At 41.2% G+C, this 15,842-nt stretch overlaps 2 protein-coding genes across 4 annotated transcripts in view; one reads left to right on the forward strand and one right to left on the reverse strand.

The window, feature by feature from the left end:
- The window catches only part of def6b (DEF6 guanine nucleotide exchange factor b), a 30,648-nt gene extending 19,314 nt beyond the window's left edge, over nt 1-11,334 (reverse strand). For both annotated transcript variants that reach the window (XM_079891084.1, XM_079891082.1), the window contains exons 1-2: nt 11,264-11,334; nt 6,831-6,918 (exon numbers count right to left, since the gene is read on the reverse strand). The gene's annotated coding sequence lies outside the window, so the exon portion shown is untranslated. The remainder of the gene's footprint in view (nt 1-6,830; nt 6,919-11,263) is intronic.
- The window catches only part of cacna1sa (calcium channel, voltage-dependent, L type, alpha 1S subunit, a), a 41,866-nt gene continuing 37,165 nt past the window's right edge, over nt 11,142-15,842 (forward strand). For both annotated transcript variants that reach the window (XM_079891076.1, XM_079891077.1), the window contains exons 1-2: nt 11,142-11,497; nt 12,460-12,565. In XM_079891076.1, coding sequence (XP_079747202.1) covers nt 11,310-11,497; nt 12,460-12,565 — 294 coding nt within the window. In that variant the 5' untranslated portion in view covers nt 11,142-11,309. The remainder of the gene's footprint in view (nt 11,498-12,459; nt 12,566-15,842) is intronic.

Genomic DNA, 15,842 nt, shown 5'->3' on the forward strand with positions numbered 1-15,842 from the left:
GACAGACAGACAGACATATAGACAGACAGACAGACAGACATATAGACATATAGACAGACAGACATATAGACAGACAGACAGACAGACATATAGACAGACAGTCAGACAGACATATAGACAGACAGACAGACATATAGACAGACAGACAGACATATAGACAGACAGACAAACATATAGACAGACAGACAGACAGACAGACATATAGACATATAGACAGACAGACATATAGACAGACAGTCAGACAGACATATAGACAGTCAGACAGACATATAGACAGACAGACATATAGACAGACAGACAGACAGACATATAGACAGACAGTCAGACAGACATATAGACAGACAGACAGACATATAGACAGACAGACAGACATATAGACAGACAGACATATAGACAGACAGACAGACATATAGACAGACAGACATATAGACAGACAGACATACATATAGACAGTCAGACAGACATATAGACAGACAGACATATAGACAGACAGACATATAGACAGACAGTCAGACAGACATATAGACAGACAGACAGACATATAGACAGACAGACAGACATATAGACAGACAGTCAGACAGACATATAGACAGACAGACAGACAGACAGACAGACATATAGACAGACAGACATATAGACAGACAGACAGACAGTCAGACAGACATATAGACAGACAGACATATAGACAGACAGACAGACATATAGACAGACAGTCAGACAGACAGACATATAGACAGACAGACAGACAGACAGACATATAGACAGACATATAGACAGACAGACAGACATATAGACAGACAGTCAGACAGTCAGACATATAGACAGACAGACATATAGACAGACAGACAGACATATAGACAGACAGACATATAGACAGACAGACAGACAGACAGACAGACAGACATATAGACAGACAGACAGACATATAGACAGACAGACAGACAGACAGTCAGACAGACAGACAGACATATAGACAGACAGACAGACAGACATATAGACAGACAGACATTTCGATACTATAGATCATACAATACTCTTAGATCGACTACAAAATTATACTGGTGTTCAAGGACAAGCACTAAGCTGGTTTAGATCGTATTTATCTGACCGCTACCATTTTGTTTATTTAGATGGAGAAAAATCGATCATAACTCCAGTAAACTATGGAGTGCCGCAGGGATCTGTGTTGGGCCCTCTATTATTCTCAATATATATGCTGCCACTTGGAAATATTATAAGGAAACATGGAATTAGTTTCCATTATTATGCTGATGACACTCAAATCTATATTTCATCACGGCCAGATGAAAACGCTAAATTATCCAAATTGACAGAGTGTGTTAAAGATATAAAAGATTGGATGACGCGCAATTTTCTTTTATTAAATCCAGACAAGACAGAGGTACTAATCATCGGTTCAAAAAACCACCCACAAAACCTCTTACAATACAACTTTAACATCGTAGGATGTCCTGTTACTTTATCCTCTACAGTAAAAGACCTGGGTGTTATACTAGACTGCAACCTGTCTTTTGAAAATCACATTTCATATGTTACAAAAACAGCCTTTTTCCACCTTAGAAACATTGCTAAGCTACGTAACATGCTATCTGTTTCTGATGCAGAAAAGTTAGTTCATGCATTCATGACCTCGAGTCTAGATTACTGTAATGCTTTATTAGCTGGTTGTCCTGCATCCTCAATAAACAAGCTACAGTTAGTCCAAAATGCCGCCGCTAGAGTTCTTACTAGATCAAGAAAATATGATCATATAACACCAATTTTATCATCACTACATTGGCTACCTATAAAGTCCTGTATTAATTACAAGGTATTGCTACTGACTTATAAAGCCCTAAACGGCTTAGCTCCAGTCTATTTAACCGATCTTCTATCGCCCTATAATCCATCGCGCTCTTTAAGGTCACTAAATTCGAGGCTTTTGGTCATACCTAGGATATCCAGATCCACCAAAGGAGGGAGAGCATTTTCACATTTAGCTCCAAAACTCTGGAATAGTCTTCCTGATACTGTTCGTTGCTCAGACTCGCTCTCCCAGTTTAAAACTAGATTAAAGACGCATCTCTTCTGCCAGGCATTCATATAATACTTTTAATCTTACAGTTAAATCCGGCCTCTAGTTCATAAACGCCAGAGGAGAACTGGTCCCTGACTGAGCCCGGGTTCTCCCAAGGTTTTTTTTTTCTCCATTAGGTCCTGATGGAGTTTTTCGGTTCCTTGCCACTGTTGCCTTTGGCTTGCTCAGTTGGGGATATTTGGGAATATTTAATTTAATTAATCAATCAACGATACTATTGATCAGCATTACCAAACGTGGACGTTCCACTAGAAACAAACATTGATGTATTGTTTTATTACTGTGAAGCTGCTTTGATACAACCTATGTTGTGAAAAGCGCTATATAAATAAACTTGACTTGACTTGACTTGACATATAGACAGACAGACAGACAGACAGTCAGGCAGACAGACAGACATATAGACAGACAGACAGATAGACAGTCAGACAGACAGACATATAGACAGACAGACAGACAGACAGACAGACAGACATATAGACAGACAGACAGACATATAGACAGACAGACAGACAGACAGACATATAGACAGACAGACAGACAGACAGACAGACAGTCAGTCAGGCAGACAGACAGACAGATAGACAGTCAGACAGACAGACAGACAGACAGACAGACAGTCAGGCAGACAGACAGACATATAGACAGACAGACAGATAGACAGTCAGACAGACAGACATATAGACAGACAGACAGACAGACAGACAGACATATAGACAGACAGATATACATATAGACAGACAGACAGACTTTTACTACAGACATATAGACAGACAGACAGATAGACAGTCAGACAGACAGACATATAGACAGACAGACAGATAGACAGACATATAGACAGACAGTCAGACAGACAGACATATAGACAGACAGTCAGACAGACAGACAGACAGATAGACAGACATATAGACAGACAGACAGATAGACAGACAGACATATAGACAGACAGTCAGACAGACAGACATATAGACAGACAGACATATAGACAGACAGACAGACAGACATATAGACAGACAGATAGACAGATATACATATAGACAGACAGACAGACAGACATATAGACAGACAGACAGACAGACAGACATATAGACAGACATATAGACAGACAGACAGACAGACAGACATATAGACAGACAGATAGACAGATATACATATAGACAGACAGACAGACTTTTACTACAGACATACTACTTTTTAACATAATGGGCCCTATCTCGCACCCAGCGCAATTGACTTTGTACATTGACGCATGTTTCATTCCTATTTTGCACCCGCGCAAAGCGCGCTTTTCCCTCCACAGACGCACGTCGCTGAACTAGGGAATGAACTTGCGCTCCCGGAGGCGGTTCAGCGCAAAAAAGGAGGCGTGTTCCGGCGCAAACAATCCCTGGTGCTATTTTGCTGTTCCATAAAACAATTGCGCCACTGGCCAGAAAAAAACTAGTTTAAAGTCAGTGGCGCGTTGCGCGTTGTTCATTATGCTATTTTAAGGGCGCATGCTTGACCATAATGTATAGCGTGCACAACGCGCATACACTTTGATTCTCTAATCTACACAGAAGCAGCAGTTCACATTTTTGCAAATCATATTATTACAAACGATGGATGGATGGATGGACAATTTATTATAAAAGCATAGATCTAGCTTACACATTTACCCACATTATATGCCTGTTTAACCGAAGCTAATTTGGGTGTGTTTCTCCATCCTCAATGTCACTTCACTCTCTTTTACGGCCGTGACGGGAACGTCGGTCTCCTCGGCTGTGAACCGCTCCTGGCAAATCCGCCGTTATAATAGCAATCCGCCAAGGAAAAAGCGCGTCTGCTCTTAAAGGGAATGTGAGATGATGCTCTGATTGGTTTATTTCACGTTACGCCCAAACCACACCTATGAATAATTAAGCTACTTCAGACCAACCCCTTTTAGATTTGCGCCGGGCGCAAGAGTCATTTATCCCGCCGGTATAATAGCAACAGCACCCGAGACCCGCCCACAAAGTTACTTGCGCTTTGACACTTGCGTTTCAGATCGTTAAAATAGGGCCCAATGTTTTTAAAAACAACAGGCTGTATACAGTATATCCTACACACAGCCGTAACACACACACACACACACACACACAGCACTGACAGGCGCAGTGTCATCACGTTTTCCTGAACACACACCTGGACACACTCGCACCTGTGGAAATGAGGTGATGTTATAATCACGTCAGATGATTTCTGTCACACACAGAGATGTGTTAATTGTTGCTGAGTGTTTAGCGCTTAGGGCCGTGTGTGTGTGTGTGTGTTCATATCCGCTGCTGCTGAGAGATGGTTAAACGCGATCCTCCTTCAAAGTTTCGCAAACACACTTGTGTGTGAGTGTGGGCTGTGCTTCACACCGTCATAACGATTATAAGATTTATTAATGTTTTTAAAGCACTTCTTAATTAATGTCCCCAAATTACATTACTGACCTTTCAGGATCCGTTTCCCTTCAAACCTATAGAGGTTTTTACGCCTCTTATCTTTTAGTTAAGGGTATTCTGTACATTATTTTTCTTTAGTTTTCTTTCTCTGATCTCACTACAAAAAAATGATTTTCTTACTTAGTATATTTGTCTTGTTTCCTGTCTTAAATCAAGATGCATTTACTAAAGTAGTAAAATGCCATAAGAATCAAAATTAAGAGAGTTGTTGCTTTAAAAAAAATCTAAATTATCTGCCAATGGGGTCAGAAAAATAATCTTGTTTCTGTGTGAATTAACATTATTTTAAGATTATTTTTCTGACCCCATTGGCAGATAATTTAGATTTTTTTAAGCAACAACTCTCTTAATTTTGATTTATTTCCCCAGAAAACAGGACATAACATCTTGTAATTTTACTACTTTAGTAAATGCCTCTTGATTTAAGAATATTTAGCTATTTGGACTGGAAACACGATAAAAATACTGAGTAAGAAAAGCTTTTTTGCAGTGCTCACTATACAGTTGTGTGAGTGTGTGTGTCTAAGAGTGTGTGGTCATGCCTTCATTGGCTAGGCTCGGGAAATGTTTTATATATGTATTATTGTGTTTAGTCATAACTGTGAAGCACTTTGGGCAACAACGTTGCCATTAAATGTGCTATATAAATAAATAAAAGTTGAAGTAATACAGCTGTGTCACTGGATACGGTTGTTTTCCCGTGTTTTGGGAGTCGGATCGGGATCGGGATGAACAGATGATGATGACAGAGGTTTGGATGAAGGTCTGGAACCTCAGCGATGTTGAAACGAACCGAAGAGCTTCATGTTCCTCTGCTGACGTCAACATGATGATGAGTGATTCCTGAGTGTGTGTGTGTGTGTGTGTGTGTGTGTGTGAGTGTGTGTGTGTGTATGTGTATGTGTGCCCTTGTTTATATTACACTGTGGGGACCAAATGTCCCCATAAGAATAGTAAAACCTGAGATCACCTACATTGTGGGGACCAGCCAGCGGTCCCCACTTTTCTAAAGGCTTATAAATCACACAGGATGAGTTGTTTTGAGAAAGTAAAAATGCAGAATGTTTCCTGTGATGGGCAGGTTTAGGGGCAGGGGCAGTGTGTGTGTGTGTGTGTGTGTGTGTGTGTGATGGGTAGGTTTAGGGGCAGGGGCAGTGTAAGGGGATAGAATGTACAGTTTGTACGGTATAAAAACCATTACGTCTATGGAGAGTCCCCACAAAGATAGTGAACCAGACATGTGTGTGTGTGTGTGTGTGTGTGTGTGTGTGTGTGTGTGTGTGTGTGTGTGTGTGTGTGTGTGTGTGTGTGTTCAGGAGATTAAGACCGATTTAGTCAGATAGACAGAACGACATAGAGACAGATAAACAGACAGACACATGGATGGATGGAATGATCAAACAATAGACAGACAGACAGACAGACAGACAGACAGACAGATAGATAGATAGATAGATAGATAGATAGATAGATAGATAGATAGATAGACAAACAGATAGATAGACAGACAGACAGACAGACAGACAGACAGATAGATAGATAGATAGATAGATAGATAGATAGATAGACAGACAGACAGATAGATAGATAGACAAACAGATAGACAGACAGATAGATAGATAGATAGACCGATAGATAGACAGACCGATAGATAGATAGATAGATAGACAAACAGATAGACAGACAGATAGATAGATAGATAGACCGATAGATAGATAGATAGACAGACAGACAGATAGATAGACAGACCGATAGATAGATAGATAGACCGATAGATAGATAGATAGACAGATAGATAGATAGATAGATAGACAGAGACAGACAGACAGATAGATAGATAGACCGATAGACAGGAGAGAGAGAGAGAGAGAGAGAGAGAGAGAGAGAGAGAGAGAGAGAGAGAGAGAGAGAGAGAGAGAGAGAGATACTGTAAACACTCATACAGTGATCTACATTTGAAGAGAAGCGGATATGAAGCACTCGTCATCATCTGTGAATCTGGACTGAAGATATTCCAGGCTGAATGTGCTTGAGTGTGTGGATGACAGATCTGAGGTCAGTAAACAGCCTTTCTGCACCCGCTGTAATTTCAGACTCAACACAAAACACAAATCCATCTCTGCCGACTTCCTGAGGCTCATCCTGCCTTTGAAATGTTCATGTCAGAGCGTAAACACACACACACACACACACACGAACGCACACACACACACAGGGCGGGCCGCGGCTCGACAGGTAAAGCACTGGCAGCTCACCTGTAACATCACTCAGGAGTGTGAAGACACACACGGCAGAGGTGTGTTCCTCAGGTACGTTGTCCTTCAATCCTTCCTCTGGTTGTGTCTGTAATAACGCAGCAAACATTACAATACGACGAGTTTGTGCAGGTCAAGTTTAAAGTTTAAGACTAAACAACGACAGATCAGTCGAGCTGCAGTTTAAGAGTGAATCGTTTAAGAGATGTTGATGTGCAGAACAAGATGCTTTAATGTTGTGTCTAATATCTAATACAGTTTAATACTGCAGTACATTTAGATTTAAATGATCCGTTTGTACAGTATTAGTATATATATGTATATATACAGTATAACAAATGTATTGCATATATATATACACTGCATGCTGCTTTTGTGATTATTGACATATATATTTATATATATTTATTTATTTGAGTGTGTGTGTGTGTGTGTGTGTGTGTGTGTGTGTGTGTGTGTGTGTATATTTCTTTGTTTGTTCTCTAAACCTTTGGCTATTATATATAGTTTGTGTTAAAAGTAGTTTTTCTTTGTATTATATGCATTAATATGCATGTATGTTACTTTGAATATATTTGATTTATGGAATATTGAAGTTATGTGAAGTTATATACACACCCACATCCTGAGATTTCTTTTCTTGTTTTAGGCCTAAAACTTACTTTTTATTTACATATAACTGGTTAAATACATTCAGAATTGTTACAAATTTCTTATTTCAGTAAAGTTATTTTTTTTAGGATTTATATTTGCATCGTTTAATATTCATACATTTCTGAAAAATAAAGACAATTTAGTTTTGTGCTACACGCTCAGATTTACTTAAAATGATCTTTGTTTTACTCAACGTAATGCGTCATAACTAATGAACGCAAGCATTTGCACAAGAAGTGTGCGGGATTGTTTTCTTTGTAGCTGTATGACGTTTTCATTGATCATTTTTCTCCTTAATTCGAGGGGAATTCCACTGAGAGACAGATTAGACATCATTTAATGATTCGCCTCGGGCTCAAATACACACAAGACAAGCGCAGATATGTCTCTAAATCAAAAAAGAGGGATTAGATCCGGCGCTTATTTTGAGTTCTGGCCGCTCCTGTCTAGCACATCCCGTAACTCTTGTGTTGTACACAATGTTGTGAATTAGAGACGGATTACACATCCTCATCTCCAACACACTGCCGTATCTTCAGGCCAGAAACATGCTAATGTTTGCCCAACACATTACAAGCATACTTTATTTAACTTCAAATGTCTGTTAATAAACCTAATGTGTGATTATTTGGCGATCTGGAATGCAACAGCACATGAAACCAGAGACGTTTGCACATGTTTTGGGTCTTTTCGCCAGTATTTTATGTCAAATCCGTGTTAATTGCAAGGACCAGCCGCGGGTTTATCCTGCGTATTTGAACCTCAGACTAAACGGTTATTAAGTTAATCTGGAGTGTGTTTGAAGTCTTCTGGTCTAAACTCAAGTCTGTCTCTCTCAAAATCCTTCACAGGGCTTTCAAAGAGCAGCAGAAGCCGTTTTCCGAGCGTCTATCATTGAGACCGGGGAAGAGGATGATGCTTCCTCGCTTCAGGAAACGCACGCTAATCCATCAGTCTTAGATAAACTTCCTCGGGCTTGGCTTTCATTTATGAACGAACGACACCAATAGCAACTCCACGCCTCAAAATGGACGCGTCTCATTGCCGTTTGGGCAGGAGCAGTAGGTACTGTGCGCCCTCTGGTGGTTACAGAGGGAATGACGTCCACTCAGATCCGCTAGGTCGCTCGCTACCGCTGTTCTTATACCCGACTCACGTTGAGCAGCGAGTTTACGACGGCTCGTACTGTGGCGGCGCGTCACTACTCTCGTATCTCCCGCCGTTCCACGGCAGCTTCGGCGTCTACGAATGCCCATTCGAGCCTGCCTTCATCCAGAAACGCAACGAGCGGGAACGCCAGCGAGTGAAGTGCGTGAACCAGGGATACGCCAAGCTACGCGACCACCTGCCCAACGCAACCACGGACAAACGGCTGAGCAAAGTGGAGACGCTGCGCGCGGCCATCCGCTACATCAAATACCTCCAGGAACTGGTGGAGAACGCGGGCAGCGCGGAGGAGAACGCAACGGCGTCGCCTCTTTCGATTTCCGAGTCGTCTTCCGAGGAGTCTGTTGGGAGTTAAAGACGTTCAGAAAACATTGTATCCTAGCGACTTTTATCATGCACCAACTTTGATTCTGAGTGATTCTCAAATATTAGCATGTGTTTCATTAGGGGCTTTCGCACTGGGTAGTTATAGGAACTCGCCACCAGGGTGTTTCCCCGAGAACTAATGGTTCGCTTAGGAACGTTTTCCTGGTTGCGTTCGCAGCGCCAGTAGGAACTCTGAAGTGACGTAAGACAAGCTTGTTGTTGCGACTTTTATTTTGACGGCGCTGAGAACGACTGAACACACAGCGCTCACATTCTCCATGTTCATTAGTTCTGTCTAACAGTCCTGTGATATGTTATTAGGTAGAACTGTTATACATATAAAGTAGACAGTAGTGAAGAGTTATTAGTGTATGTCGTGTGTTTGATGTCCAGTGTTGCTGAGCAGAAACACATAATCATGATTCTCTTGATCTCCTCAAAGTTGCGCTGGACTTTCTCCTCAGCGTAAAGATTAAGAGCTTCATCTATCACTGTTTTCCGTGTTCGTAGAGTTAGTTTCTGGAGTAAATATATAGGCTATAATCTGTGTGTTTAAATGGCGGTGCTGGTGTTTCGCGTGCATTCGGCCAATCAGCGAACACTAACGTCACTGTAGTTCCTATAGCGCTGGTTTAGACCGACTCTGAAGGAGGAGTAAATTAGTTCCTCCAAAAGGAGTTCCTAGAACTAAAACCGTTCCTAGTTCCTGCGGTGCGAACACGCCAAAATCCGGGAACTTCCGCCAATAGTTCTAGGAACTATGAGAAGGTTCCTCCGGTGCGAAAGCTCCTATTGATGCAAATCCACAATTTCTAATTCACAAAGAGACATCAAAAAAATGTGTCAGACGTTTCATTAAGTCTGGCCTTTAATAAACCAATGAAATCTACAGAAATTAGATAAATGAGTTAGCAAGACAAGGACAGTTTATTTATATAGCACATTTCGTACACTATGGTCATTTAAAATGCTTTACACAGAAAGGAATTAAAATAATCAAAATAAAAGCAAGTAAAATTAAAACAGTTATAAAAGGCATTAAAAGAGATATAAACATGAAATTTGAAAGAGTAGAAAGATGATACATAGATAAACTTCTCATCTGGCAAAACACTGAGATTTTCCCATGTTGATTGTACTGTGTCTGTGGTGTTCTTTCGGCTCGCCTAAATAATCTGTTGGACGTCTCCAATAGATCCGATTTCCCCCTAAAATCGGACAGGAGGAGCTCTAGGAAAGGAATCGATCCAGTCCGCACCCCACAGAACAGATCTGGTCCCCGACCTCGAGTTTCACATCAAACTCACTACTCAGACTCAGGTCATCAACATGGTTTCAGCTCTCACTTTCCCAATTAACATTAGATGAGCTAAACGTTTTGCTGTTTGCTTGTGTGAAGTCTCCCACTGAGAGTGTGTTTTGCAGACTGGGACATGAGGGCGCAGGGGTCACGACGCCCAAAAAAGCCTTGAAATCAACACGACGGCCAGTCTCTGACCTTGAACTCCCAGCGATCGCTCTGTGATCATGTGTACTGTGATTTTAAACTTCCTAAATTCAAATAAACCTTAAATTATACTTGGAATGAGATTGTTTTCACTTAGACATCCGTATTGTTCTCCAGGTTTTGGTGTTGAGGTTTTATGTCTGTTCATTGACACATGTATGACACTGTGATCTTAAAAACCTCAAAGAATTTAAATAGAATATTAATATATCTATATTTTGAATGTATATATATATATATATATATATGTGTGTGTGTGTGTATTATTATTAAAATTAATAAACCATATATAAATATAATGATAATAATTATATAATATGACATTGACAGTTCACCCATTTGCACTGTTGAGACACAATAATCATTGGGACAATCATAAAAAACTGTGACACCAAATTTCACATGATTTATCTGTGAGCTGATTGGTTTGCCACCTCAGTGATGTCACAAAGCCCAAACAGAAAAAGCCAATGAGAACATTCCAAAGTTATGACTGTGCTAATGTCCTGCCTCTTCATCTATCTCTCTGTGACCATAACTGTGTCATGTTCTGTTGTCCCCTAACACACACACACACACACGCATGTGAGTGACACGCATTGTCTATATTTATTTTTTAAGTCAGACAGCTGCAGTACTAACCAAACAAGAGCAGAGAGAGACAGTGCGAGGAAGAGATTCAGACAGACAGACTTAATTTTTGAGTCTCGAGAAGATCCTGAACTATTGAGCCGAGTACCTGATCTCCAGAATTCCCGCGCCTCCTGCTCGCTTCTGGTTGGATCATGGAGGGCGGTGGCGAAGCACCCATGACCTCCTTCATCATGGATGAAGAGACGCTGAAGAGGAAGCAGAGAGAGAAACTCAAGAAGCTCCAGGCCACAGGTGGAAACCCGCGGCCCGCACGATCCCTCCTCTTCCTCACGCTGAAGAACCCCTTCCGCAAGGCCTGCATCAACATCGTAGAGTGGAAGTATCCTTTAACAACTCAGAAAATGTTTTTAATTACAATAATGTTTTTTGTGCAGAGTCACTAAAACATGTCAGTTCATTTAATGCATGTTGTTAAAGTACGTAAAAGTAATTTTCAGCATCATTACTCCAGTCTTCCGTGTCACATGGTCCTTCGGACATCATTCAAATATGATGGTTTGAAACAGTTCTGATTATTATCAATGTTGAAGTAAGATGTGCTGCTGCATATCTTTATGTAAACCGTGGTACATTTTTATTTTCAGGATTCTTTGATGAATTGAAAGCATTTATTTAAAATTTTGTAACATCTTTCCTGTCACTTTTGATCAATTAAATGTGTCTTTGCGAATTTTTAAAAAATAAATTACCTCAAACATATTAATGGTAGTTGATCAGTTTCCACAAATATATTAAGTAGCAAAAATTGGAAAAAATAAATTATATAACAAAAATAAAATGTCTTTCATAGATCAGCGGTCTTAAAGAAGTTCTCAGTTATGTTTCAGTTCAACATCAACTTAATTAGACTATTTGCTGACATATTGTAATATACTAAACAGACGTCTTAATTTACTCTCTGTTTTATCTCATTGCTGCATATGAGTAAACAAGCGTACATAAAAGTCATTCATTACTAGAGTCAACAAGAAGTGTTCAAACACAGCAAGCGACTGTGAGATGACAGACCGCTAATGAGCTGATTTGGTCATGAGTGTGTGTGTGTAAATGTCAGTGTTTCAGTGCAGTGCTCTGATATTCTGAGAGAACAGCTGTTCTGTCCTCCAGCTCACTAAATACAGACATGCTAAGCTCAGAGAATGCTAGCGCACACACAACAACACACTGAGACGTCATGTAGATCACTATGGTACAACACACATTATTATACTGCGCATCACTGCAGGAATATATTTCTCACTTTAAGAGAAGCTGGTGAGTTTTCCTGAACGTGTCTCTCAGACCGTTTGAAATCATCATCCTCCTCACCATCTTTGCAAACTGTGTAGCTCTGGCCGTTTTCATGCCAATGCCTGAGGAAGATACGAATAACACCAACAGCAACCTAGTGAGTCTCTCTCTCACACGCGAACACACAAGACTCCATCTTAATACACCTAAGACAACCTATAGAATGTGCCCTCACACACACTCTCAACATATAAACCCCTCCCCAATACCTGTAGACTCCACCTTAAGACACCTAAGACAACCATTAGAGTCCGCCCTAATACTTCTTAACATTATTAACTACGCCCCAATACCTGTAGACTTCGCCTCAAGACACATGCTCAACCTATAGACCCCACCCTCATATACTCCTTATAAACCCCTCCCCAAGACCTGTAGACTCTCCTCAAGACACATGCTCAATCTATAGATCCCGCCCTCACTCACAACCTTAACACATAAACCCCTCCCCAAGACCTGTAGACTCTCCTCAAGACACATGCTCAATCTATAGACCCCACCCTCACTCACAACCTTAACACATAAACCCCTCCCCAATACCTGTAGACTCCACCTCAAGACACATGCTCAACCTATAGACCCCACCCTCATATACTCCTTATAAACCCCTCCCCAAGACCTGTAGACTCTCCTCAAGACACATGCTCAATCTATAGATCCCGCCCTCACTCACAACCTTAACACATAAACCCCTCCCCAAGACCTGTAGACTCTCCTCAAGACACATGCTCAATCTATAGACCCCACCCTCACTCACAACCTTAACACATAAACCCCTCCCCAATACCTGTAGACTCAGCCTTGAGACACATGCTCAACCTATAGACCCGGCCCTCATACACTCCCTCAACATATAAACCCCTCCCCAATACCTGTAGACTCCGCCTTAAGACAAGACACAACCCTCATACACTCCTCAACATATAAACCCCTCCCCAATACCTGTAGACTCCAGGCTTGTTCGACTTCATGCAGCTCTGCGCAGACCGATGACTTGAAGCAGTGCATGCCAGTTAAAAAAATTTTGTCCGACTTGATACAGCGCCGACGCCACGTGACTGTGACGTGTGCCATCAAAGCACCGCGAGAGCGATTGGAGAGTAGCCGGAGAACTCTCAAGAGCGGCTGCACGAGGGCTGATGACGACACAGCTGTTCCCCGATTGGCCGGATTAACCGCATGACAATGATCACATGTGTTTCGTGTTTATTCGAACACCTTTAGTTCCTCTAAAGCTCACAAATCAGTTTTTTATAACAGTAAACACTCTTTTCATGTAGTTGCGATGTTATATTGTGTCATGTTTATCAAATTAAAACTGATTAAAAAACATAGACTCCACTTCATTGATAGTAGCTTATGTTTAACTTTATTCTTGTTCAAACAGACGCTGCATGAAGCTGTACATAAAGTAGGCTATTGAATGAAAATGTCTCTGAAACATCTGTGTATTATTTGGCAAATATTGCATTTATTTCACTTCAGTTGTGGTAATGTATGCAAACACCACGTGAGCGGTCACTATGGGAACCAGAAAGTGTCCGACTTCAGGTCTCCGTTTGCAGCTCCTCCCCGCCTGCACGCGGCTACTCTCGCCGATCGGTTACATCCAGCCGCAGCCGATGTCCAACACACCTTTCAACATATAAACAACGCCCCAATACCTGTAGACTCCACCTTAAGACACCTAAGACAACCTATAGACCCCGCCCTCATACACTCCTCAACATATAAACTACGCCCCAATACCTGTAGACTCCACCTTAAGACACCTAAGACAACCTATAGACCCCGCCCTCATACACTCCTCAACATATAAACTACGCCCCAATACCTGTAGACTCCACCTTAAGACACCTAAGACAACCTATAGACCCCGCCCTCATACACTCCTCAACATATAAACTACGCCCCAATACCTGTAGACGCCGCCTTAAGACACCTAAGACAACCTATAGACCCCGCCCTCATACACTCCTCAACATATAAACTACGCCCCAATACCTGTAGACTCCACCTTAAGACACCTAAGACAACCAATAGACCCCGCCCTCATACACTCCTCAACATATAAACCCCTCCCCAATACTTGTAGACTAGATCCCTGCACGGGCCAAAAAATCAAGCCCTAACCCGGTTCCAGCCCGACAACGTCTGCAAAGTTTGAGCCCGAACCCGACCCGAGACCAACATCAATATCACTTTAAGCTCTCTCTGATGCGCACTGTCTCTGCTACACACACACACATACACACGTCACTAAGTGGTAAACTTTTATTATAGGCCTCAAACATATCTACCACCACCGCCCACAAATATTAATACAGACTGTCCATTAGAGAGAAGCATAAGCATGCAGTAGAGAATATTAGGCTATATAGCCAAATGTGATCCAGCAGTAAATAAAGATTTACGGCCTACCTTTTTTTTTTTTTTTTTTCTACCCTAACTTTACTGAAGAACTTTTCAAAGAACTCTTCGCCAACTGGCTAACGTTAAATAAAAATAAAAATATAATAAATAAAAAAATCCGTTGAACTGAGTAGGCTACATGTACGTTGGTCATCATTCGCTGTTTATTCGCGAGTGTTGTGAAGGAAAAAGAATAGCATCCACTGTTGAAGGCTTCAGGCTCATTGTTTGTTGTGGTAATCAAATCAAAACTCTTTCAAAATGCAGCTTTTCCTGAAATATTGGGAACTTTTAGTAACTCTCCACGCTCCAACTTCTCCCTGATGCTCTGCAGGGCCAACTGTCACCTGATGCATTGTACGCGCGTTGCGTTACTTGCGTAATCGCAAATATTGCGTTGCATATTTATAATATAACAATATTTCATACAGTAGCCTGCGCTCTGCGCATATATTATGGGCACGATGAAAGAAGAGAAGCTAAATGAGCCTGAGTCTGACCCGAGCCCAATCTGTAAAAAAAATAAAATAAAATGGCCCGAGCCCGACCTGAATGGACTCACCGTGTCGAGCTTTGTCGGAACCCGACGGGCTTGCAGACCTCTACTGTAGACTCTACCTCAAGACACCTAAGACAACCTATAGACCACGCCCTCATACACTCCCTCAACATATAAACCCCTCCCCAATACCTGTAGACTCCACCTTAAGACACACCTCAACCTAAGACTTCACAGACACTTATAGACTCCACCCCCTTACAGACTCCACCCACTGTAGACTGTTTAAAAACTTTTTAATAACTTAAAATAGGGTGATTTAAATGTTTCCATATTTATATATTGTATTCTGTTCTTATAAAAGATTGAACTATATCCTAAATGAACAAGTGGCTAGTTAAAATCTATCTTCTGGCAGAATGGCTGACACCTAATGCCAGATATTCATCTCACTAAACCCTTG

Source organism: Squalius cephalus (assembly GCF_949319135.1).
Source record: "Squalius cephalus genome assembly, chromosome: 13".
In the NCBI taxonomy this organism is placed as follows: Eukaryota; Metazoa; Chordata; class Actinopteri; order Cypriniformes; family Leuciscidae; genus Squalius; species Squalius cephalus.